Source organism: Budorcas taxicolor, chromosome 5 (assembly GCF_023091745.1).
Source record: "Budorcas taxicolor isolate Tak-1 chromosome 5, Takin1.1, whole genome shotgun sequence".
NCBI classification, from domain to species: domain Eukaryota; kingdom Metazoa; phylum Chordata; class Mammalia; order Artiodactyla; family Bovidae; genus Budorcas; species Budorcas taxicolor.
The window spans coordinates 20,493,394-20,520,137 of NC_068914.1; the positions used below are offsets into that span (position 1 = coordinate 20,493,394).

The following is a 26,744-nucleotide window of genomic DNA, read 5'->3' on the forward strand; positions in this document are numbered from 1 at the left end:
ATGATAATGGAAAACATTTATTAAACTCTACTCATGTCCAGTGGAGAGTATACACAAACTTTGTTCTATTTTTGCAACATTTATCTAAGTACAAAATTAGTTCAAAATAAAGTCTTTTCAAGAAATGCAAGTGACCAATAAACTTAAGATGTTAATCCTCACTCAATTAAAAGATGTAAATAAATCAATGTAATGCACCTAGCAAAGTGACAAAAAGAAGCCAACACCTAGTGTTACTGCTGTAGGGAAACAGTGGAGGGTAGGATCATAAACTGGAACTGCTTTGGAGAGCAACTTGCACCAAATTTTAAAATTCATTCACTTTGACCCTGCAATTCTTTTATAGGATTTATCCTACAGTGGTGAGAAATCAGGTAAGTACACAAAGATTTAAACAAGAACATTCATTTTAGGACTGTTTACAGAATAACCAACATGACCATCTTATAGTGGCATATTTATACTGTAAGACGGCAGTTATCAAAAATGGCACAGGGACTTACCTGGTGGTCCAGTGGTTAAGACTCCACACTTCCACTGCAGGGGCTGTGGGTTCCATCCCTGGTTGGAGAACTAAAAAAACAAAAGACACAGAAAAAGATGCACATGCCGTGGAGGGAAAAGCAATCCACAAAACTGAAGGAATGATTCCAATTTTGTAAATGAATTCCTGGACGAGATCTTCACAAATATGTTGGATATATGGTGACTTAACTTGCTTTTCTGTTTGGATACTTATACTCATCAGTTATTATTTTTAAAATAAAAATTCCAAGCTTCAATTTTAGGGAAAAAAGTCACCAAAAACATAAATAGTAAGTACTAGTTATTTTATTATGGCATAAAGGTCTATTTGTATACATTAACTCAGTTTTACAGTAAAAACACTTTATGTACAACTGTAAAGAAACTGCTGCACAGATAGTTCCAACATAAAAACTGGTTGCTTTTTAAAAGGTCATTGAGTTGTCTGATACATAAGTTGGAAAATACTTTCTCTGTAGAAAATGGTAAAAATGGTATTATTTCCCAGGCTAGCCCAACAAGCCCATTTAAACCGTACAGTAGTTGAATTATATATTTATAAATATGGTTTGAATTCTGGGATCCAGGAGAAAGTTTAGCTTCATTTATTGAGTAATGTTGTCCTAAGCCGTGTAAAATGAAATTCCCATTCATCTTCTCCCTTACACTCCTGAGTATTTCCTCCTAAAGGACAAGTACACTGTCCTACTTGATAAACCAACCCATTCCTATCCAAACTTAAATGTTTGGGTTGTTATTTAAGTATGTCCAGTATCTCAGCAAAAGCAGAGTTTAATAAAACGTGATCCACAAGGCAGGAGTAGTTGGTCATCAACTACCTAACTTCCTCTGGTTTGAATGGGAAACCATGAGGAGGTCAAGCGATAAAACTGACAAGTGGCTCAAAGAAGAAAAGCCAAGAGAATGTGAGAGCAGAGACATCCAGTCAGGATTCAAAAACAGAGCTAAAATCTTAATAGAAAAAGAATGCTGTCTCAAGAACCAAGGAGTTTGAGTTGGTAATCTGAGAGCCCCTTACTGCAAATGTGACTGAGTAAGCAGCAGTTGGCTATAAAGACCCAGTCAGAGAAACCAGTGTCTAACAAGATTTCAATTGTTCAAAATAATTAAATGAAAGTAAGATAGGCCATGTGTTTGAATTCCTCATGTCATAGTTTATTTGCTGAAATTCCCAGTACAGAAATTAAAGCAAGAAGACAATGCTACTCTTAAAGTCCTATACCATGTACAAAGCTTCTCAGAGAAATAACACTCGAGACCTCAGAGCAATACTGGCCAGGGGCTATTTTAGGTTCTTTGGTTCCCTCAAAGCAACTTAAAAATAACCGTAGTTTGTTCTTAAAAAGAACTCTAGGTAGCTGCAACCTTTCAATGAGGTAGCAGTCTAATAGGAAGAGATCCTATACTGTGGCTATATCAGCTAGGCTTTAAGAAATGAAACTGGATCGTTGTACCTAAAATCCCCAGCTTGCCTGTTACTAGAAAGACTAACATCATTTAAAAAAAAGCTTTATCATGCACCTTCACTTGTTCTTCTCTTTGCTCTCAATATACATGTTTCCTTCTTGCTGTAGAAAATATTTTCAATGGTTTTTTTGACTCTTCAGCAATGCAAGTCTCTGCCCCCTATTCCCCTAGTTCCTTCTTGGTAAATAATGTTAATTTTCCAATAGGAGGTGGAGTACATTATCATCAAGCACCATTTATCTAGCCTCCTTACTTAGGAAGAAAGTTATGGGGCCATGTTATACACCTGGAATTCCTTAAAGATACTTGCTTTCTAGTAAAATACTTGTATTTACACATATACATTATTTTTAAAATCTGTGAAGAATTCACTGAGGCATGAAATCACCTTTTACTGAGAAGCTAAAAATGTATCAAAACGCACATAACAATGGCTAATCTAAATACTATCTCCTATCAAATGTATCACCATCCTCCAAATCTAGAGCATATGCAGGCATAAACTGTATTAATCATGGTTAAGTGTGAAACCTTGCTTCCAAACATTGCTATTAATTCTCAAAAGATATATGCTAGAACCATAGAAGTAATTGGTGGGCAAGTGGCTGAGGAATACCAGTTAGAAAACAAAGCTTTGAGTGCTCAAAGTGCTTCTCTAGAAACTGTTGTATTCCCCATGGTATTTAGGAAGGGCACTATTAAGAATGAGTGTGAGTGATAGTTGCTCAGTCATGCCTGACTCTGCAACCCCATGGACTGTATAGCCTGCCAGGCTCCTCTGTTCATGGAATTCTCCAGGCAAGATTACTGGAGTGGATTGCCATTTCCTTCTCCAGGGGATCTTCCCAACCCCGGGATCCTGCATTGCAGGACAGTCTTCACCATCTGAAGCCTACTATTAAGAGACATTGCTAAGTATAAAGACAGGTCAACTTAAAAAGTATCAGCAGATACATGCTTCACTTTATCTTATAATCTATAAACAATACATTAGAATATGTAATGAATCCATACACCTTCTCAAAAGGAATACCCAAGACGGAAGTAGCAATAAAGTTATAAATGATAGTCATCAATCAGATGAAATAATTTAGATGAAGCTTTTCTCTTTCAAAGAGATGTGGACTGGGCAAGTGGTCAGGAAGGAAATACAATGTACTTTTAACTTTGTATGAAAGATAATGTTCAGTTCCACATTGCTGAACATAGTTCTGTTTTTGCCAAATAAATCCTCTACTTCAGGTTACTGTCCAAATGCTTTATTAAAACTCCGCTTCTGGCCTTTGTTTTGGAATCTGTTACTTTTGTTGCCACCTCCTGATCGCTGTCCTCTGAAGCTTCTACTTCTTTCCCGCTGTCCTCTGCCACCTCGGTTGCCCTCGCGCTGTCCCCTGAAGCCTCGATTGCCTTCCCGCTGTCCTCGGAAGTTGCGATATCCTTCCCGTGGACCTTCTAGCTCTGGCTGCTCCGTGGCCACAGAAAGCTGCCAGCGCCGTGAATCATGCCACTTTCCCTGTTGAGAGAAGGTACTGTTTTTACCTGCTGTGATTTCTACTGAATTTGGTTTTAAAAGGCATGAGAAAGACAATATTTTTACCCTTTTTCTAATGAAAAACCAGATTGATAACCTAAGTGCTTAAAAGATCACTGGTCAAAAATAAAGTATCACTATGAGTACCCTCAGCTGTCAGGTAGTAAAACATACAAATATACCATGTATAAACATATTTCTGACAGTACTGAATAACGATATAGCAATTTAAAATGTCGATATAAACCCCCTGTAAAATCCATGGAGATAAAAGCTGGATATTGTTCACAATGTTGTAAACAAAAACAGGAAAACAGGAAGGCTGAATAAAGAAAAGATATCAATATAAAAAGAATAGCAGAAAAAGTACTAAAATTTACTTCTTAATGGTCTTTTAGAGCCTAGAGCTGTTGTTTCCCTATTATTCTGTGCTTCAAATAACAAACATTTTACAGTTTAGATACACATTAACTTCAAAATCTAAGAGAAAAGAATACCTGTACTTCTGTTACTGATGCAGTAGGGATATCAAAGCAAACACCCTAGAAATCAAAACAAATGCAAGTCAATCCAGATTTTGACAAGAATTATAAAATGCACATTAATAGACACTCCAAAAGACTAGGTAATATGTAAAAGACAAACAAAAAGATTTTTTTAAAAAAACCATTTTAGATAAACCTTAGACCAAGCCCAACACAATACATCCCCAAAGAACAACAGCAAAAAGCCAGAGGTATTTATGAAAGGACTCAAGACTACTTAGAATTGACTAGAGATCATTCTTGGTTATTACACTGTGCTAATCCCCACAGAGCAATCAGCTACATTTTATAGCTGAGAAAACAAAGGCTTGATGAGGCTAACTCACTTGTCTAAGGTCCCACAGCAGGTAAGAGCAATTTTAAAAACCTGGTAAGCATAGCTCTAAACTAAAACCTACGGTTTAAAACCATTAAAATACACTGCCTTCCTGTAATCAGGATGACCTAACTAAAAGCAGAAAAATAAATTATATTGTTCATTTTCTAGTTTCTATAATTCAAGCTCCAATGGAAAGTATTTAAAAATTAAATACTATACAGGACAGTATCTTCGTTAACAAGCAGGGCCATCATTTCCAATTAAGAAGTCCTCAATCCCTGGCCAAGGAACTAAGATCCCATAAGCCACTGGATGCAGTCAAAAAAAAAAAAGGAAGAAAAAAAAAAAAAACAGAAGAAAAAAGTCCTCCTGTTTCTCAGTGTCCACAAAATAATCAAATTCCCCTCGTAAGTGACACAGACACTCCTCTCCCCAGGCTGTTGTTAACTGCAAAATTTTGAGGAACATCCATTTCACTAACAATTTACCCAATTATAACCACAGATAGCATCAGGTACTGTTGGATTTTGCCACCTGTGGGAATCTTCATTCACATATTAACTAATCATTCAATACCAGGCACTCACTGCAGTATAGAGACATCTAGAAAACAATTTTGGCCCTTGAGTCAGCCATAGTGTTCTTGAGACTCTCAATCAGTACGCATGCACAGCAAGGCAAAAGTTACATGAATAAACTCAAAGAATGCTAAAGTATACACAGAGGTACCCCCAACTCTGCCATCTGGCCAGGGGAAGTTTCAAAAAGACTTAAGGCTAAGCCGAGTCATAAAAAATACCATGGAGATAAACACTCTGTAAACAGTGGACTGTGCATACACTAGGATGAAAGAAAGCAACATGTACTTAGCATTGTTGGACTGGGGGGCTCTGGTGGTGAGGAGACAGAAAGGAAGCTGCTAATGAGGACAGGAGCCAGCTAATGAAGAATCCCCATGTGAAAGTTGGGGCTCTATCCCACAGAAAATGTGGAGTTGCTTAAGAGGATAAACAACATGGTCAGATAAGCAATGAGTTGAAGATAAACCTGATTTGGTTTACCAGGTCAGTAGTTCTCCAAGTATAGCCCATGAACCACTGGAACCCTGAGATCTTTGAGGCATTCTACCTAGTAAACATTTTTATAATACTACAAAGTTTTCTGTCCTCTTCATCCTCTTAAGGGTAGAAGGTTTTCAAGACACTACATTATAGTTGATATCGTTGTCTGATGACTAACAGAACATATTCTTAACGCTTTATTAGAATTTCAGTCTTACTTTCTAATACATAAATATCAATAGGTATAACCCACATAAACAAAAGCATTTTGGTGTCCCTAACAATTTATTAAGAAAGTAAAAAGGTCATTAGAGCAAAATACTTGAGAACTGCTGTAATAGTCTATGCCATTAACTGAGGGCAGGGGTCAGAAGAATGAACACTAGGTTCAAAAGGCAAGATTTTAGATTTTTAATCCAATTTTGAATAATTTTCTGCATTAAGTTGCTTAATAAACCCCATCCAGGTGGGGATGTCAGGGAAGTAGATGGGTCTTCAAGTCTGGCACTTTATGCAGACAGTTCAGGCTAGATACACCTGGGGCAGTTGTCAATGACTAAGTGGCAACTGAGGCTCACGGAAGACACTGCCCAGAGAAGACTATCTACAGAATGAAAATATGCAGCATCCCGAGAACAGGGGAAAGCCACCACACAGTGTTTCACGGCCAGCATGAAGCCACTGAACCAAGGGGAGGCTGCAACAGAGGCCTCAGCCTTACCTGCTTTCCTTTGAGAAAGACCATTCCCTTCACTTTGGAATCAATATCCTCACCCAGCTGCTCTTTAAGTTCTTTCCAAGCATAACTAATGTTTGGCATTTCAATTGAGCACCGCAAGATCATGGTCACAAAGCCCTGTGGAAGGGGAACAAAGTTAAAGTCTCAAAAACAAACGTACATGATATAAACACTCATCCTCATGTTTCTAAAATATTTATGAGAAAGTTCTTTCTAAAAACATACCCCTCCCACCCTGCCATTTTAGTACAAGTAAAACTGAGAAGCTCTGAATAAGACTGGTGCATTGCGCTAGCACTGGTATCCAGATCATGATATTACACGTTTGTAAAATGTTACCACTGCGGGAAACTGGCCAAGTGTACAAGGAATCTCTCTGTATTAACTCTTACAATTTCACTAGAACCTACAATTATCTCAAAAATTTCAACTTAAAAAAAAAGAAAAGCACTACCTTTTGAAGTTTCTAGGTATGCTGGGTAAAGGAATCATATGCACTTACATTGTTTATATGACTGGGTTTTTTTTTTTTTTAAGATTAAGAAAAATTGACATATGATGCACATACCATAAAATCTGGCATTTTAAAGTATACAATTCAAGGGGGTTTAGTCACAAGATCTACAATCATCACCAGAAAATTCCAGAATACGTCAGTATCCCTTTACCCCACCAAAACCTACATTCCCCTCGGCAATCACTGCCATTGCCCTCCTCCAGTAAGACACTGCAACAACTAACTTTCTGTCTCTATGGATTTGTTAATATGCATCAACCTTCATGCAAAAGTTAAAACAACTGAGAAGTTTCAATGGGACACCAAAGAAATTTGACAGGGACCCCTACCGCTTCTGAGTTGATCAAGGAGCGCTGGTCTACGGACGTCGCGCCGGAAATGTGGGCCAGGGCCGCTGCCAGGGCTTCCACAGCTCCCTTCTCCTCTATCAGCTTCTCAGCTGATTGCTTGAAGTGACCGATCGCAGTGGGAGGCACAGAGTCCAAGAGCCTGTGGTTTGATGGAAAGTAGATTTGTTAGGAAAAAAGGATAGTCAAAGTGGACAGATTTCATTTTCAAGACAGCACAATCTTGAGATAAATCAATCTTTCAAACCAAATCTTGCACATGTGTAACATCATTTTGATGTAGTGAATAAAATTATCACATTTCTGTAGCAATAAATCCACTCCTTTGATTGTGTCTAATTCTAATTACCATCTAACTAAGAAAAATTTATCCAAGAAAACAATAAAAAAGACAAGTTTAAAGATGATCATTACACTGTTACAGAAAGAATATAAATAATTTTAAAATGTGCACCAATATGGACTGGTTAAGTAAGCCATAAAACAGATACAATGACATGCCATACTGCCATTAAAAATGTATCAATAAATAACAAACTTTTACAATTAAGTATGTGTTACTTTTAGAATTAGAAAATACTACAGCTATTCTCATTCTGAAATAAAAGAACTCTCAAATCAGGTTATATCAGACCTTTATGAGACTATACATTTGTTAGGAAATGACTATTATCTTGGTGATAAATGTCACATCTCAAAATTGAAAGAGATCACCCAAGACAAGGAGGAACAAGGCTGCATGAAGCAGCTTCTTTTGGCAAGGCTGCCGCTCTAGAGGCCTTCTCATGTACCACTAGCATCTTGGTCTCTTTTCAACTTTCTGGCCATCTAACCCCAAATTTTCTTAACTGGCATCACAGGAAACCCTGTCTGTAGGATAAAGAAAAGCATGCTAAATTTGAAAAATACTGAGTGAAATTCTTTTCATTTGCAAAACTTTCCTGAGCTACTAGTATGCTAATAGTTAACATTTCTTCTGATCATGAACTCTTTTTTAAATTAAGTTTCTCACACATTTATAATAGTAACTATGAAAAACACTGTAAAAATGTTGCTCAGACTCTGGTTCTTAAGCAGGGGATGTAGCTCACCACTTGGAAACATTTGAAAAATGACTGGGACCTTTTTGGTGCCACTACACTCAACCTCAGGAATATACTGCACAGCCAGGGATGCTAAACAGCTAAGTATCCTTGCCAATCAAAAAAATGGGCAGAAGACCCAAACAGACACTTCTCCAAAGACATATGCATGGCCAACCAGCACATGATAAAACACTCAGTATCATTATCATCAGAAAAATGGAAAAGAAAAACTACAAGGACCATCACCCCACAGCTGTCAGAATGGTTATTATCAACAAGATCACAAATAAATGTTGGAGAGGATGTGGAAAAAAGGGAGCTCTTGCACACTGTTAATGGGAATGTAAATTGGTGCAGCCACTATAGGCAACAGTATGGAGGTTCCTCAACAGACTAGAACTAAATTACCATGTGATCTTACAACTGCACTCCTGAGTATATACCCAAAGAAAATGGGATCGCCAATTTGAAAAAATTTCATAGCAGCACTAGTCACAATTGCTAAGATATGGAGGCAACCTAAATGTCCATCAACCAATGAATGGATAAAGATGAGGTACATACACACAAGGGAATACTATTCGGCCATAAAAAAGAATTAAGTATTGCTATTTCCAACAACATGGATGACCTAGAGATTATCATAATAAATGAAATCAGAGAAAGACAAATATCATATGCTATGACTCATATGTGGAATCTAAAAAAATAATGCAAATGAAACTATCTACAAAAAGGAAACAGACGCACAAACTTATGGTTACTAAAGAGGAACAGAGTGGAGGGATAAAAGGGATAAATTAGGAGTCTAAAACTAATACAATACAGTAAATCAACTATAGTTCAACAACAACAACAAAATTAAGTATTCTTCAACTTGTAGGACAACTGCACATAATGAAGAATGTTCTTGCCCTTATGCAAGTAGCACCTCCAATGATACTGTTAATCTAATCCTTACCATCTAGATATTTTCCATAACTTTTACCTACACCATATCTAAGATACAGTTACTTAAAATGCCCAACACAACCAAACTATTAATAATGGTTTCCTCTGGTGAACAGGATTGGGCACGATGTACAGAAATGAGAATTTTTATACAATTTTACTTCAGCACAGTCTATTTTTTTTAACAAGCAGGTTATAAATTGTTTAAAACACTAAACAGAATATATTTTAATCTAAATTTCATTAATGCACAAAAACATGTAATAAATAGAGCAAGCATAAAACAAACCACAGCAGTGGTATAGAACATACCTGATGGCATCTTTGCTAGAAGCTTTTATTATCTCTGTTGGAGAAGGAACACCTATTCGTTTAAATTTAATTCCCTACAAAGAAATGAACCATAATTTAATGCACAACATGGCCATCAATTATTCCTATTGAGACTGGCAGTCCCCCAATTTTCTAATACTTGCCAAACATATTTGGTAATTATTTAAAACAAAACTTTCATCTTAGAAAGAAAGGTTTTTAGATTTATAGAAAAGTTGCAAAGATAGTACACAGAGTTCCTGTCCACCTGCATCTATTACTTTGGTACATTTGTCAGAACTAAGAAACCAACATAGCTCCATCACTATTACCTGAACCCCAGATTTCATTCAAATTTCACTAGTTTTTCTACTATCCTTTCTTCTGTTGATATATGACCAAGGACACCACACTACATTTAGTTAACAGTGTCTTCTTGGTCTTCTCTGATCTGTGACAATTTGTCTTTCATGACCTTGACAGTTTCAAGGTGTGCTAGTCAGTATTTTGTAGAATGCCCTCAATTTGAGAATATCAGTTTTACACACGGGGGTTAGACTAGGGTTATGGGTTTAGAGGAAGATGACCAGAGGTAAATGCCTATCTCAGTACATCATATCAAGGGCACATGCCCATCACTGATGTTGACCACGATCACCTGGCCAGGTGGTGCTCCTCCCCAGGGGAGAAAGTCCTCACCCCCAATCACACTCTGCTCTTTACAAGCTGGTAACTAAGTGAAATCCACTGAAGGTGATTAAAGCTCCACCTATCATAGGAGAAAGTATAAAATTCTTCTGCAAGGAAAAGTGCCTTCTTTCCCATTAAAAAATTTCTCCTTTTGACAGTCTTGTCTTTTATGGTTTTCAAGCAATTCTCCAAACTTCATGTAACCCCCTAAACCTACACTTAAAATATTTCTGACGTGTTCACTGTGCATCACTGTCAGAAAACTGTCTTTCAAACATCTCAATAAAAAAAGACCCCTTCTCATCATAAATATTAAGACAAAGCCACTGCTTTCAAATGCAAAGTTATTCAAAACAGGCTTTAAATGATAGGACAATATATAAAACACATATGTAACAACAAGCTTTCAGTCATGGCCACGTGCTTAGAAATAAAACTTAAATAAAGCTAATAAAAACCGAATAAAGAGACAAAGACTGACTTTGGAATTCAACATTAGCTGAATGAAGGCTAAGAAAAAAGTTTTACCGCTTTTTGCTCCACTTGGACTAACTGGTATTCTTCTTTGTGCTGGTAAAAGCAGATGCAAACCCCAGTTCTCCCAGCTCTGCCTGTTCGCCCAGAACGATGAATGTAGGATTCAACATCCTATGGAAGTAAAATACGTCAATGACAGCAAACGATGAAGAAAGATTCCTGAGAGCCTATGCAGAGCCACGTGTGGCGACAGACCTGGGCCGAGAGGGGACGGTGTGAGGGAGGAGGCGCCTCTGCATTCCAACTTTAAGAACTGAAAAACTCTGAAACCTCTAGAACAGTGGTCCGTCCCTATGCTGCGGGTAAATCTGCAAAAAGTATTGCTTTCTTAAAAAAGCATTATTTTATTTAACCCACTATATCTAAAAGTTTACCATTTCAGTATACTATTTCTACAAAACATGTTATCAATGAGGTATTATACATTCTTTTCTCACAAGTCTTTCAAAACTACTGTGCATAATAGAAAGTTTAAATATTTAAAAAATCCAATGTGTATTTCATACTTGCAGCACATACAAGTCAATTAAGACTAGTTGCATTTCAAGTACTGAACAGCTCCACGTGCCTGTGGTGCTCAGATTAGTGCAGGTATACTGGCTTATTTAAATAAGGTCTATGCTACACACTTATGGGACATCCTGTGTAAGAAATGGTGACTTTGTAGTAATGCATTTTTCCATCACTGTGAATATGAATCCTGAGGGATTTGTCAAATTTGGAGGTAATGGGGTCTTCATGCCTGAAGTGATGGGAACAAGCTCCTTCAGACTAACTTTTATGTAAGTGTCCACACCATATAAACTGTTTATCAAGGAACTCTTTGGGAAGTTCCCATCACCCAAGGAGTTTTAACCAGAAGTTGTTAACTACAGGCCTTTCTCGCTTCTCTATTCTCTAGCTCTCAAGTTTATCTACCCTACCACCACCCCATCTAAGCCTTACCAACTTCAAAGTCCAGTTCAAAATTGCACTACCCCCATCCAGTAACGTTTCAGGACAATGCTCTGACCAGAAACTATCTTTCCAACCTCTGTCCACTCACCACACTGTCAGTTCTGAGAGAGGTGGGGACATATGACAGGTTCATTTTATAATCACCCTTAGCAACCTAACACCCCAAAGAAAGCTATCACTAATCATCTGAAAAGAAGCAACACAACTTTCTATTTGTTTTAACACCGAAAAGAAACAACAAAATAAAGCTAAGTGTAGCTCTGCACAGTAGAAGTATCGCAGCCAGTGAAGTTTATCCAAGATGAATTACTAACTGGGGGGAAAAACATCTAACTGTAAATCCCTTACCTTTGGTGGAGAACTTTGAACAACCAGATCAACCTCGGGGATGTCTAGCCCACGTGCAGCAACATTGGTTGCAACCAAAACTCCAAAATCACCATTTCTAAAACCTTTGAGGGTGATTTCCCTTTGCTTCTGTGGAATGTCTCCGTGTAATGACTGGGCATCCTGCCAAAGAAACAAGCTCACTTAAGAATACCAGATCATACAATGCAGGTACTTTTAAAATCACCAATTTGGCCTATAAAGACATTCACATTTTGGTGACACCTCTGCTGAAAATAATACAAAGGGGAAAATATGCCTTCCAGGGACAAGTCTCAAATTTTCAATGGTGGTCATTAAATCAACTGTATTCAACTATTTGTTGTCATTCAGTCACTAAGTCGTGTCTGACTCTTTGCAAACCCATGAACTGTAGCATGCCAGGCTTCCCTGTCCTTTACTATTCAACTACACCAAATATGAGTGATCAAATATTCGTCACAGTAACCCTGGGTTTGAGCCATGCTTTCTTCATCTATGAGATAAGATGGGCAAATCAGATGATATATACTCTATTAATTGAAAGATGCCGTCTCCTTATGCGAAGAGAGGGTAAAGACCAACCTGTCTTATAGCCACATTCTGTGACAACTCCTGGGCTTCTTTCTTTGTTTCACAAAATATGATAGTACGCCCTTGAAAACCACTGTATACTCGGATCACGTCTCCAATAACTGCTGCCCTCTGAGTCCAGTGGCACTTGATAGCCAGATGCTTAGGAAAGAGGGGAAAAAAGATTACTCAGTAAAGCCTTGCTAGAATCTAAAATCATCTGCCCAAGTCTAATGATACTAAAAGCAATTGTTTAAGCCTGACTAGAGAAAACTTCCACCACCACTGTTTAGAGGGGAAAAAACTAAACAACTAAAGCAGAGAGCCTTTCCCCTTTCACCAAAGAGTATCCGGCTTCTTTATCCATTTTTTGACCTAACCCAGAAAATGTAAGAAAAGAAACGCTGTTCCTAAATTCCCACAAGAAACCAAATAACAGACAGCAGGAAAGCTTCTGTGCGTTCTGTTCTTTCATCCACTTAAACATGCAATCAGTAGTCAGCTTCCGTACAGGTCTGTTGCTTGGATGCAATAAATTCCACTAGGTACAGGACCCTAACGAAAAAACAGCTTCAACACCAACACTAGGGTTCTGTTGCCCTCTAATGTATAAACTCAACGTGTAATGTCACTCCACTTACTAATTTATATAAAGTTCCAAAAGACTCTTCAATCAGGCTACCAGATGATGAAATTTAGAAAAAACACAGATACCATTTACCACTCGATTAGAAACATAACTTTACTTGGCTTTTCACATAGATTTAGTACTTATCGGGAAAAGGAGTTTGTATTTGCAGTCTAAATACAATCAGATAGGGAAAAACATTATATATTATTTGTAACTAACGCCAACAAATGAATGAATCATTTACCTCTACAGTTATCGCTGTTTTCTGTGTCTTTTTACCAATCAGGTCCACTTGTTCATATGTAGATTTCATGTATTTCTTAGCAACATTAAACACCCAATAGGGGCAAGTTGCAGAAAAAAGCAATGTTTGGGGATTGTCTTCTGAATCTTTGAGGGGGGAAAAAAAAAGTAAGAATTCAAAATAGCCTACATAGCCTTCCAATTTTTCCAGGGTCCATCCAACATTCTACAAGAAACACTTCTGACACCAAGCCAGGCACTGAGAACATAAAAATTAAAGACATCAAGGTTCCCAGTGGGCAAAGAAATATTGCCTTAATAATTTAAGTAAAGGATTCTTGAAATACCCAGAGAACTTTAAAGTTATTTTGCTTTCTAACCATTGTCCCTTATGAACCATGAGGGAAATCTGTCCTTTCTAACGAGACCTACTAAATGGATAACACCAATTAAAGAGGTCCAATAACCAATGAATTTAAGTCACTAAATAACCTGTAATCAACACAACAGATTCTGTACTCATCTATTCTCCCAAGCATTTCCTCAACATTTGGAGGTTAGAATTCTAGTTTATTCATTTTTTGAGGTCAGACACTAAAAGTAACTCCCCAACCTCAATTTTTTTGCTCTTAGAATACCACTCAAAGCTTGCTCTTAGAATACCACTGCATTTTCCTATATTTCAAATGGTAGCATAACTGACAAAACCCTTTTGAGAGCAACCTGACACTGTATATTGAGGAACATGAACTATTTATACCTTTCAAATCAGATCTCCTTTGTGGAAATCTATCCTTAAGAACTAATTTTGAATATTGTTGTTTGAAGTAAGCTGTCTACATAAAAATGCCTATCAGCAGATTTATATTATGTAAAAATTAAAATATATAGACAGGTTATCATGGCACAAATAGTTCATGGAGTTTTACATGTACAGTATGATTACCGTTAACATACACACACAATAGCACAAATGAGGAATAAACCAAAAACAAAGTACACCAAGCTGGCTTCTCTTATTTTCCCTAATTTTCCCTATTGTAATTATGTGCAAATCATGGAAATTTCCTGCCAACTTCCTAAGGCTTCATTTAACTTTCAGAAGACTACTTAATCACTACCCTTTCTCCGATCCCTTATGCCAGTTCTTGAATGTGGAATTTACCTTTCTTGTATGCTACACATAAAATCTCTTCCACTTGATCAGCAAAGCCCATATCCAACATCTGGTCAACTTCATCCAGGACAACATGCTTAAGTTTGGTGAGATCTAGCTTGCCATTCTGCAGGTGGTCTTTGATACGACCTGGTGTCCCAACCAGGATATCGATCCCATTCTTCATACGTTCAACTGTAAAGAACACCAATGATGAGATATGCTAGATTTTTAAGTCCTTTTATTAATCTGGAACACCAATTTGATATATTTTTTATTCTAAAGTATTTATTAACTACAGGTATTAATACAAGGTACTATGCCAAGTACTTTAGATAGAGACACGCGAAGCACTCCTTGACCCACTGGGAAAATATGTAAGAAATGACAGTCCAAGACTTCCCTTGCAGTCCAGTGGTTAAAACTCCACTCCCAATGTAGGGGGCACGGGTTCAATCTTGGTGGGGGAACTTAAGATCCCACATACCACACAGTGTTAGTGGGATGGAAAAAAATAGAGTGGCAGTCCAGTGTACTACCTGACATAACAAAAAAATGCTCCAATGAGGGATGGTAGCACCAGGAAAGAGATTATTTCCTTTATTAGTGGAGGGTGTCAATATTTCAAAAAGTGAAAACAAGTATCTTAAAAATAGTAACTTCCTATAGGCAAGAATGCCAGGAAAAATATCAATAACCTCAGATATGCAGATGACACCACACTTACGGCAGAAAGTGAAAAGGAACTAAAGAGCCTCTTGATGAAGGTCAAAGAGGAAAGTGAAGAAGCTGGCTTAAAACTCAACATTCAAAAAACTAACATCACAGCATCCGGTCCTATCATTTCATGGCAAATAGGTGAGGAAACCATGGAAACAGTAACACTTTTTCTTGGGCTCTAAAATCACTGCAGATGGTGACTACAGCCATGAAATTAAAAGAAGCTTGCTCCTTGGAAGAAAAGCTATGACAAACCTAGACAGTATATTAAAAAACAGAGACATTACTTGGCTGACAAAGGTCTCACTAGTCAAAGCTATGGCTTTTCCAGTAGTCATGTATCGATGTGAGAGCTGGACCATAAAGAAGGCTGAGCACCAAAGAATTGATGCTTTTGAACTGTGGTGTTGGAGAAGACCTTTGAGAGTCCCTTAGACTGCAAGGAGATCAAATGAGTCAATCCTATATGAAGTCAATCCTGAATATTCATTGGAAGGACTGATCCTGAAGCTCCAATACTTTGGCCACCTGTCACAAAGAGCCAACTCACTCAAAAAATCCCTGATGCTGGGAAAGACTGAAGGTAAGAGAAGGGGACGACAGAGGATAAGATGGCTGGATGGCATCACCAACTTGATGGACTTGAGTCTGAGCAAGCTCCGGGAGATGGTGAGGGATAGAGAAGCCTGGCATGCTGCAGTCCATGGGTCACAAAGAGTCAGATATGACTGAGCAACTGAACAACATAGGCAAGCAGATATATGAAGAATGACAGGATAGATGGGCAAGTATTATAAGAAAGTGCAGAGATGTTCAGAAAAGTGGGGTTCAATGTAACTGGGGTGAGATGGTAATGATACAACTTTGTTTCTATCCTGTTTTTGAAAATTAATTTTTATTGCTGTATAGTTGATTTACAAGGTTGTGTTAGTTTCAGGTGTACAGCAAAGTGTTCCCTGTGCTATATACAGTAGGTTCTTATTAGTTAACTGGATGTAACTTTCTATCGAGTTGTTACTGCAGTTGAGGAATCTACTGCTAGGTTCTTGACATACTTACCCAATTTCATCCTCACAACACTGCAGGGTGAGTTTAGCAATCCTACATGAATAAACTAAAGTGCAGAAAAATCAAGCGACTTAAACTGAAAAATCACTCAGGTACTCTGTGAGCAGAGGTTAGAGGCAAACCCAGGCCATTCTGATGCCAAAACCTATGTTAGTTCCACCAAAGCCGAAAAGAGATAATCACAAGCCTTGTGTGCCAATACTAAGACTTCTTTTGTCATTTTTTATACTATTTGTAATTTTTTATTTTATATTGGAATATGCTGCCACTGCCCAGCATCCTGAGAGAGTATATTGCATTTCACTAGCCCAGGAAAAAATAGAAATTCAAAGTATAGTTGCTACTGAATATGTATCACTTTTGTACCACTGTAAAATCATGAACTCTTAAGTCAACTCATCTTAACTCAGAGACCTTAAGTTGCTGTCAGGGACCTTAAGTAGCTCTTTGGCTACATGGTTATCGTATCAGTAGGATAAATTCCTATAAGTAGAATTATTGAGTAAAAGGGTTTATGTATTCCAATTTAAATAGGTGGTTTAATTCTCTAGTAGTCAAAGAATATGCCTGTTTTCTCATCAAGGAATTGTCAAACTATCTTTTATCCTTTGATAGTCTAACAGGTGAAATACTCATTATAATTTCCATTTACATCTCTAATTATGAATGAAACTGAATTTTATTTCATATATTACAATCCACTTTCTTATGTGAAACATTAATGCTCTGTTTCATCTTTAATCTTTTCCTTATTGATATACATATCCAGAGATCAAATTGCCAACATCTGCTGGATCATGGAAAAAGCACGAGGGTTCCAGAAAAACATCTATTTCTGCTTTATTGACTATGCCAAAGCCTTTGACTGTGCGGATCACAATAAACTGTGGAAAATTCTGAGAGAGATGGGCATACCAGACCACCTGACCTGCCTCTTGAGAAATCTGTATGCAGGTCAGGAAGCAACAGTTAGAACTGGACATGGAACAACAGACTGGTTCCAAATAGGAAAAGGAGTACATTAAGGCTGTATATTGTCACCCTGCTTATTTAACTTATATGCAGAGTACATCATGAGAAACGCTGGACTGGAAGAAACACAAGCTGGAATCAAGATTGCCGGGAGAAATATCAATAACCTCAGATATGCAGATGACACCAACCTTATGGCAGAAAGTGAAGAGGAACTAAAAAGCCTCTTGATGTAAGTGAAAGAGGAGAGCGAAAAAGTTGGCTTAAAGCTCAACATTCAGAAAACAAAGATCATGGCATCCGGTCCCATCACTTCATGGGAAATAGATGGGGAAACAGTAGAAAGTGTCAGACTTTATTTTGGGGGGCTCCAAAATCACTGCAGATGGTGACTGCAGCCCTGAAATTAAAAGACGCTTACTTCTTGGAAGAAAAGTTATGACCAACCTATATTCAAAAGCAGAGACATTACATTGCCGACCAAGGTCCGTCTAGTCAAGGCTATGGTTTTTCCTGTGGTCATGTATGGATGTGAGAGTTGGACTGTGAAGAAGGCTGAGCGCTGAAGAATTGATGCTTTTGAACTGTGGTGTTGGAGAAGACTCTTGAGAGTCCCTTGGACTGCAAGGAGATCCAACCAGTCCATTCTGAAGATCAACCCTGGGATTTCTTTGGAAGGAATGATGCTAAAGCTGAAGCTCCAGTACTTTGGCTACCTCATGCGAAGAGCTGACTCATTGGAAAAGACTCTGATGCTGGGAGGGATTGAGGGCAGGAGAAGGGGATGACCGAGGATGGGATGGCTGGATGGCATCACGGACTCGATGGACCTGAGTCTGAGTGAACTCCGGGAGATGGTGATGGACAGGGAGGCCTGGCGTGCTGCGATTCATGGGGTTGCAGAGTCGGACACGACTGAGCGACTGAACTGAACTGAACTGAACTGGTGGCTCAGCAGTAAAGGATCTACCTGCCAACGAAGGAGATCCACCTGCCAATGGATTCCATCTCTGTGTTGGGAAGATCACCTGGAGAAGGAAATGGCAACCTGCTCCAGTATTCTTGCCTGGAAAACCCCATGGAGAGAGGAGACTAGCAGGCTATTGTCCACAAGGTCAGAGAGAATCAGACACAACTTAGTTACTGAACAACAGCTGATTTACAATGTTGTTTTAGTATCAGATAGATAGCAATGTGATTCAGTTATACATATACATATATCTATTCTTTTTCAGATTCTTTCCACATACAGGTTATCACAGAGTATCGAGTTTCCTGTACTGTACTGGAGCACCTTGTTGATCACGTTTCATTTCTAGAAGCATGCAGATGTTAATCCCAACCTCCTAACTTAGTTCCCACCCTCCAACCCTGCCACCTTTCCCCTTTTGATAACATAAGTTTGTTTTCTTCCTTTTTGGGGTCCCAGGGAATGGAGGCTAGGGGCTGGATTGGGCTGTGTGGCTTGCAGGATCTTAGTTTCCTGATCAAGGACCAAACTGGGGCCCTAGCAGTGAAAGTACTCAGTCCCAACCATTGGACCACCAGGGAATTCACAAATACGAGTTTGTTTTCTAAGTCTGAGAGTCTGTTTCTGTTTTGTAAATACGTTCACTTGTTTCATTTTTTTAGACTCCATATATAAGTGATACCATATATTTGTCTTTCTCTGCCTGAGTTATTTAGTATGATAATCTCTAGATTCATCCATCTTGCTGCAACTGACATTATTTCATTCTTTTTATGGCTGAGTAGTATTCCACTGTATGTATGACCATATCTTCACTCGTTCATCTGTCCAGTATGAAGACTTTCAAAATGCTTAAGTCCCTTCTTGAATTATGTATCTGATCTACAAAACAAAGTTTCTAGGTCTTAAATTGGGAAATGATGGAATATTATAGGAGGGGATACATATGGCCCTTGGCACCAGAAAAAGGAAAGGCTGCCTTCAGTAAAGAGGCAAAGACCTAAGGTCCTTGACAGATTAAAAAGAATAACCTTGAATTCTGACTTTCTAGTTCCTGGACTCTGTCCTCTTAGGCTCAGTAAGGCATTACTAAAGTCTTTAGATAAACACAGATAAATAATAACAAAATTTCTAAGATCCATATACAGGTTTGACACATCATCAGGCAGGACCGTGTGCCTGACCATCTTTAAACAATAATGGCAAAAGAGAGAGTTCCCTGGTGGTCTAGTGGGTAGGATTAAGCATTTTCACTGCCATGGCCCACGGTCAATCCCTGGTTGGGGAACTGACATCCTGCAAGCCACATAACATGACCAAAAAATAAAAGAAGAAAAAAAAAAGACAAAAGAAAACCACCATAAATGACTATATCAGGTAGGAAAAGACAGATGTCAGTCAGAAGAAATTCAATCAGGTCATCTTAAAAGTAGATGGCATTTTCTTTTCCTCACTTGTGAATTAACTTACTTTGTCCTCCATAGGGAGTTCCACCATAAAAACAAGCCACTGCCAGCTTTTTTGTGATGTCACTGAAGTCTCTGCTTACTTGACTTGCCAACTCCCTTGTGGGTGCAAGAACCAGTACCTGAAAAGAAAAACTAATAATGGAATCCAAAGTATATTTTCACAAATTTCCAGGGCACCAAGAGGTTCGATTCATCCTAACAATTACTTTCAAAATATCTATAATAATACCTACAATAACACACAACACATTTCTACCAAACCAAAAGGTACAGCCTAGATTTAAATTCAGGTAGCCAGGATAGAAAATCTATAGTCTGAAATCTCCACACTACAGTGAAATGGAAGTAGAATGGAAGTTAGAAGAGTAAGAGCAGACCAATATGGTGAAGGGCTTTGAATCATAACAGGAAACACAACACAAGACCACAACAGACCCTCAAATAGGGTAACAGCATGCAAACAAATATGAGTTAAGAACAACCTAATACATCCATTCAACAGGTATTTACTGAACATCCATTATATACCAGGCACTATTCCAGGTGCTAGAATAATTTATTGCTACAGCTGCTGAAATTACAGACAAATAACAGTAAACAAACGAATTAATGAGGAGGGGGCATGGATACTGGAAAGCCCGTGAATGAGGTGAGGCCAAAAAGTCAGGTACAACAACCCAAAGCCAAGGTGACAACACAGGCATTTCAAGGAGGTCAAGGTCTGAATGCCAAGTTCTTTAGAAATGAGCTCAGTAAGCACCATCTAGATCAGAGGGCTTGACCTCTTCACATCGAATACTCCTTCCTATTCAGACATCTCTATTAAACATGCTTTCCCCATTTTAGGCAAAAATGCAGACACTTGACAAAACCATTGAGCCCCAGGGACATCTAAAAGTCTTAAAGAAATATGTAAGCATTAATAATAGAGGTGATCATTACCATGGAACAAATTACAGTATTTAAATACATAAGGTTTTCGGTCAACAGTCTTAAAAGAATTATCCTGATTTATATCTTCAGATAAAGATCTCTAGTAAAAAAGATCTTAAGAAAAAGGCCTTAAGAACTCAAAACAAAGAGATATATAAGTGAAGTCCAAGCAATGTCTCTTTTCTGTGCGGACTTGGAACCTGTAAACTCTAAAGACTGTGTTAAAGATACTTACCTGAGGGGCACGCCCTCTCTTCCGGTCTTGCAGTTCTCCAAGAAGTTTCTCAACCAAAGGGATAGCAAAGGAGAATGTCTTTCCAGTTCCTGTCCGCGCCTGTGCAATCAAATCCTTTCCACTATAGACATGGTGAAACGTCTTTGCTTGTATAGGAAACAGGAAGGTCACCCCACGGGCTGTGAATAAATGAGCCATGTTACCTGACTGTGCAGTTCTTAAAGCCTCAGTCATACTGGAGGATGAAAGCATAGTCAGGCTTCTGATCCTGCAGAATTCTAGAATTCTACATTCTGGTCATATCTACAAAGTTAAAAGTTCAAATATATTCTGGCAATGAAGAATCTTCTTGACCAAAAAATATCAATAAACTTTAAAGCACCAGAGTACAGTAAATAATTATCTTAAGAGATGAAGCCCCTTGTCATGAAATCTCATCCACAGGCCAATATAAGCCCCAAAATCAGGCATTTTGCTATCTTGACTGTACCACACCTGATTCAGAAAACACCTAAGTTGAGCATCTGTGACTTTCTACTTGGTTCATAGGCACAATACTAACCTGAGTTCTGAGTCAGGCTAGTATCATTAACCTAGAGATGCCTCAAGAAGTGCAAGAGGGTAAAAAAGAAAATACCAACATGGCATCAACTATTTAATTGCACCAATACTATATCAGTCATTATACCTCTGAATGTACATAATGGATTTTTTATTTTTTTGAATATATCGAATAAATTTTAATCATTCGTTTAAGAGGCAGTAAAGGTCATCACTAGTTTAGTCCTTTACCAAATATACAGACCTACTTCATTATATGGCTGCGTATATTGTCCTCCAATAAGAACATGTCCCAGTTTATCACAACAAAACCAGTAAAGTGCTTCCAAATAACGTTATATAATATTTCCAAGAATATTACCTTTAAGAAGTTTAATAGTTTCTTCAGATATGGGAAAATTAGAGAAAGCTCCTTCTTTTTGCTCCACAGTCATTTCCTATCAAATAAAGGGCCACAGAAAGAAATCAGTAACTTTATCCCTAAAGGTTAAATACAGGAAGCCTCCTAAGAAATTATTCTAAAACATTTCTTCTAAATCAACCAAAAAGGCACAGATACTCTGGTAAGTAAATCAAGATTTGAAAAGGATAAAGATGACAGTAATCTATAAAACCCTAACAGAAGAAAATTTTGTGGCAAATATATACAGTACAGATATACCACATACGGCTAGTGAAAGCAGAGTCAGCCTCAACTAAGAACTTTTCCAGTTATTCCAAATCAACAGTACACTGGTGAACAGGTTATTAACCACTTCCCACAGCAAAATCTTTCATATATCCACAGAAAATAAGGGATAAGCATTTATGAGAAATGATTACACTGGCACTATGTGATAGTGAAAAATCTGAATGTCCAACAACTGAATAATTAAGTGAATTTCTAAACATCTATATGATGGATATAACCACTAAAAATATTTAATATTTAAAAGTAAGGAAAATGCCTATATAAAAATATAGGCAATGGGCTTCCCTGGTGGCTTAGCGGTAAACAATCCACTTGCCAACGCAGGAGCCATAAATTCAATCCCCAGTCAGGAAAGATCCCACAAGCCACGGAGCAACTAAGCCCATGCACCACAACTACTGAGCCTGTGCTCTGGAGCCTGGGAGCTGCAACTACTGAGCCCAAGTGCCGTAACTACTGAAACCCACAAGTCTTAAAGCCCATGCTCCCCAACAAGAGAAGCCACCACAATAAGAAGCCCAGGTGCGCCATCCAAGAGTAGTTCATGGAGCAACCAAGACTCAGCACAGTCATAAATAAAATTGTTTAAAAAATAAAAATATAGGTAAGCTAGGAAAAGGCAAGATACAATATTGATAAAATCATAATCTGACAAAAAATAGCTGTATATGTTTTTTATAATCAGGAAAAATTTTTTAATCTTGATTACATCCCTACGGCAAAGAGAAATTTACTAGATTTAGCAATTTTCTTTGATGATTGAGCTTCTGAAAGATAACAGTATTAGCTTCCAAAAGGACATTTAAGCATCGTATTCATCTCAAGTTAGTTAATGACCTAAGCAAGAAGACTTGTGCAATCAAGCAAGCACCTTTTCAGTGGTTCCACTTAATCATGATTCACTAGGTGAAACCCTCAGAGGGATGCTGGAGTACATATGCATAACTATATACCTCCTGTTGATTTCTGACTTGAAAATGAGCAGATCAAGTGTGGAGAGAAGACATTCTCTAAACTTAAACCTTGCTTAGTTGCAAAAGAGGCATTCTGACACTGCAGTTTTTAAAATACTCACCCTGCACCTCAAGAGAGGCGCTATGAAGTGCGGACACATCCAATTTCCTCCCATTATTAAACAATATGTGTAACAATTATATACTTATTTACTGAATCAACATCAAAAGATACATTCTACATATTAAAATGCAACTTCACCTGCTCTAACTCACTGTTTTCTTCACTGGCAGCTTCCTTGGAGTTGGAGTCAGGTCCAGAGTCAGGGAATCCATTTTTGAGGTTGGGGCTTTTCTCTTGAATTTCTCCATTTATTTCTTTTTCCTTCTTCATCTTTTTGGGCTTAGGTGCACCCAATTCTTCCTCAGAAGGCTCTTCATTTTTTATAGCTTTTTTGGTATTAGGAGAAACTGTCTTTTCACATGGCTCCTTTGATTTTTTCGAACTTTTGGTTTTAGGAGAAATAATGTCATCTTGAGATGGCTCTTCTTTCTTTTTTGCATTTTTAGATTTAGGAGAATTCATGTCAACCTCAGAGGTCTCTACTTTCTTTTTCACCTTTTTAGCTTTGGAAGAAATCATTTCTTCTTTTTCTTCTGCTGCCTCTTCAGTCTTACTAGATTTTGGCTTCTCTTTCTTACCTTTCTAAAAAATAAAGACAATGCAAATGCTGAGCAAAGCACTGATACAGTTGCATAATATATCAATTATGCATTATTTCAAGATCACATAATTATGAAAAATACAATTTGGAGGAATTTTTCAACATGTGTACTTCTACCTTGCACTAAGGCAAAAATCAAGCAGTATGTTTTTTAATACTGTTTCTTGGCTAACATGGAGAGAATAATATACCAATAACTTCATTAGCTTGGAAGAGAATGCTACTTGGTAACTATTCAATTGTACAAGCTGTACAGTCCAGTTTTCACAAGGGACTTGGAATGGCTCACAGGATTCTCCAACATGTTCTAAACCACAAACGACAAAAGCAATACAGTATTGTAAAGTAAAATAAAGTAAAAATAAATTTTTTTTTAAAAGCCCAATAAAATTATATTACAAAAAAAAAAATAAACCACAAACGACAGGAAGTGATCAAGAACAATTTAACTGAATTTAACTTGATTAAGTTAATACGAGCAGGTACGTCCACAGATAGATATTAAGCAGATTTCTTTCTCTGCTTGAAGCCCGCTACAGGTAAAAAACAGATTCATAATCTCTGCCTTGCTTTTCTCACAAATGGAAAGAAATTTACATACAGACACTTTATGAACCAAAAAGTTGTAAAAACCCAATCTATCACCTCATGCGTATAAAAGATATACCTAACTTAAAGGGAAAAACAGAGCACAAAGTCACAAGTAAATGGAACAAGGGAAACCTCAAAACCAAACTAGATTACAGTTCCGAGTTGAAATGTCTGACCACCTCCAACTTTTCATATTTTTGAAAACGTGTTTTACTTTCTGTTAAAACCTCTGTGGCAGAGCCACAGGCCAAGGCAAGAAATATGGGTACTATTTTATTGAGCTGAATCTGCCTCCAAAAAACTTCAGGCTTGGCCTCTGCTCTTAAATCGTGGATGAACAGTAAACTCTCAGTAATCTCTCTCATATGACCTATCCTTCAGATATCTGAAAATCAATCTGGTCCACTCCATCTTAAGACTTCAATTCTATCATCCCTTTGTTCCACCAAAGGGAGCGGATTTTCAGTCCCTGTGGACTGCTTTGGAATGCAGTGGAGTTTGCTGGTCGTGTCCTTTCTAACTTCAGCATCCCACAACTGAATAGGCTGGCCGATGCAAGGCAAGGAAACCAGGACTACTTCCTCCCCTTGGGGACAAGTCTCTGCTACCTCCGCTTCCTACACCACCAAAATATTGCTGCTGGCGAAACTCTCCCATTAAAAAGACCCAGAAACAGCAGGAAATTCTAAGTCATGAACAACACAAGTTCCTAGGGACAATCTGTTCTCTCTGACCTTACCTCACAACAGAGAATCAGTCACAAGTTAAATCGCTTTCTAAAGAAGTAACAGGAAGGAAGCAGACAGCTATCGAGGTAACTTAAGACTACCGCACATTGCTGGCCTATATAAAAAAAAAAACGCGGTGTGCAGTCAGATTTCCACGGGAAATCTGGCCAACAAACATTAAGAGGAACTGAACTACTTTTTCGTCTAAGGGCCGCTTTCCGGAAAACTATATTCCCACCACTAGGGTAAAAAATGTCACGACGGACGCCACCCACGTGTGCAGATAGATGGGTTTCTGGCTGCGCCACTTCAGGAGGAAACGCTGTTCCCTCTTTTGACTTACAATTCCCTCCGCGCACTCTCATGCCGGGAGGTCTGAGTCTCGGCCAAAATGTGGGGCCTAACGGTGACCAGGTGTCGGACGTCCAGACTCTGGGACCACGTGGGACACCGGCCGGCTCACTAGTTCCCACCTGCCCGGACTTCTCGGCAACGCGCACATCGCCCGTGGAGAGCACCGACCATCCCCGAAACCCACGCGGGTCTCCGGCCGGGCAGGGTCCGCGCCGCGCGCCTTGTTCCCCGGCCCGGGCTCCTATTCTTAGCGCCCGGGCCCTCGTCTTGCCAGGTCCCAAGTCCCTCGGCCCTCAGTGATACCTTCTCATTTTGTTTTCTCGGCATCTCCACTTTTGCCACGGCTGCGTCTGACTCCAAATCCGCGTCACTAAGAAGTTTCCCCGGCATCACTCAGCACAAGCTGTGTAGGCCGACCACTCTCGTCTACCGCGTGGAGAGGAAGAGAAAACGCTGCCGCTACAGCCCACCCAGCTTTCGTCACTTCCTGTAGTAAAGCGGAAGCGGAAGATACCGGGAAGCGAGGGCGTCGGTGGTATTATCCAAGTAGCTGCTTCTCACATCCGGTGGACTCTGTGACTTAACTGCTTATGGCGCCTAGACTAGGCGGCTTCTATAGGAGGGTAGGAATCCCATGGACGGAGGAGCCTGGTAGGCTGCAGTCCATGGGGTCGCTGGGAGTCGGACACGACTGAGAGACTTCACTTTCACTTTTCACTCTCATGCATTGGAGAAGGAAATGGCAACCCACTCCAGTATTCTTGCCTGGAGAATCCCAGGGACGGGGGAGCCTGGTGGGCTGCCGTCTATGGGGTCGCACAGAGTCGGACACGACTGAAGCGACTTAGCAGCAGCAGCAGCAGGAATCACAAAGGTTGATTTTATTCTCGTTCGAACACTGCCCAGATTCTCGCTAGCCCCGGCCTGATAAATGAAGATTTGAAGTTGCTTTTGAGTGGCGCCTCTTCAGTGCTTTGTATCAGGTTGCTCGCGTTTGTAAGGTCCTTTCACGCGCAAACGCGCGTGATGTGTAATCATCTTGTGGAAACTTCGACCCTTGAAAGGAGACGCCCAGACTCACAAGCCTGGATAAGAACTAGATGTCAAGCGGGTCTGGTCATTCATTCATGCGTGCGCTCAACATATATCCGCTGAGCATTCACCGTGTCAGGTGTGAGAATCAAGATTGGGATTCGGCACA

The 26,744-nt window shown here is 38.9% G+C and overlaps 1 protein-coding gene across 1 annotated transcript; it reads right to left on the reverse strand.

The window, feature by feature from the left end:
* Nucleotides 1-821: 821 nt before the first annotated feature.
* DDX21 (DExD-box helicase 21) lies at nt 822-25,989 on the reverse strand. The gene is made up of 15 exons (XM_052639581.1): nt 25,847-25,989; nt 23,408-23,851; nt 21,863-21,938; nt 20,941-21,119; nt 19,774-19,891; nt 14,583-14,768; nt 13,419-13,564; nt 12,556-12,705; nt 11,953-12,114; nt 10,639-10,758; nt 9,421-9,494; nt 7,055-7,214; nt 6,191-6,325; nt 4,042-4,086; nt 822-3,526 (listed from the first exon to the last, which is right to left on the reverse strand). The coding sequence occupies exons 1-15, from the start codon at nt 25,931-25,933 to the stop codon at nt 3,257-3,259; spliced, it is 2,352 nt and encodes a 783-aa protein (XP_052495541.1). The 5' UTR covers nt 25,934-25,989; the 3' UTR covers nt 822-3,256.
* Between the last annotated feature and the right edge of the window lie 755 nt (nt 25,990-26,744).

Bases quoted from the DNA above. Each gene is read 5' to 3' on its own strand.
- DDX21 (XM_052639581.1), bottom strand. From the start codon at position 25,933: ATGCCGGGGAAACTTCTTAGTGACGCGGATTTGGAGTCAGACGCAGCC. The intron at 19,892-20,940 runs GTAAGTATCTTT...TTTTCTTTTCAG, and splicing joins AGAGAGGGCGTGCCCCTCAG to GTACTGGTTCTTGCACCCAC. The intron at 3,527-4,041 runs GTATTCTTTTCT...TTCTCTCAACAG, and splicing joins CATCAGTAACAGAAGTACAG to GGAAAGTGGCATGATTCACG.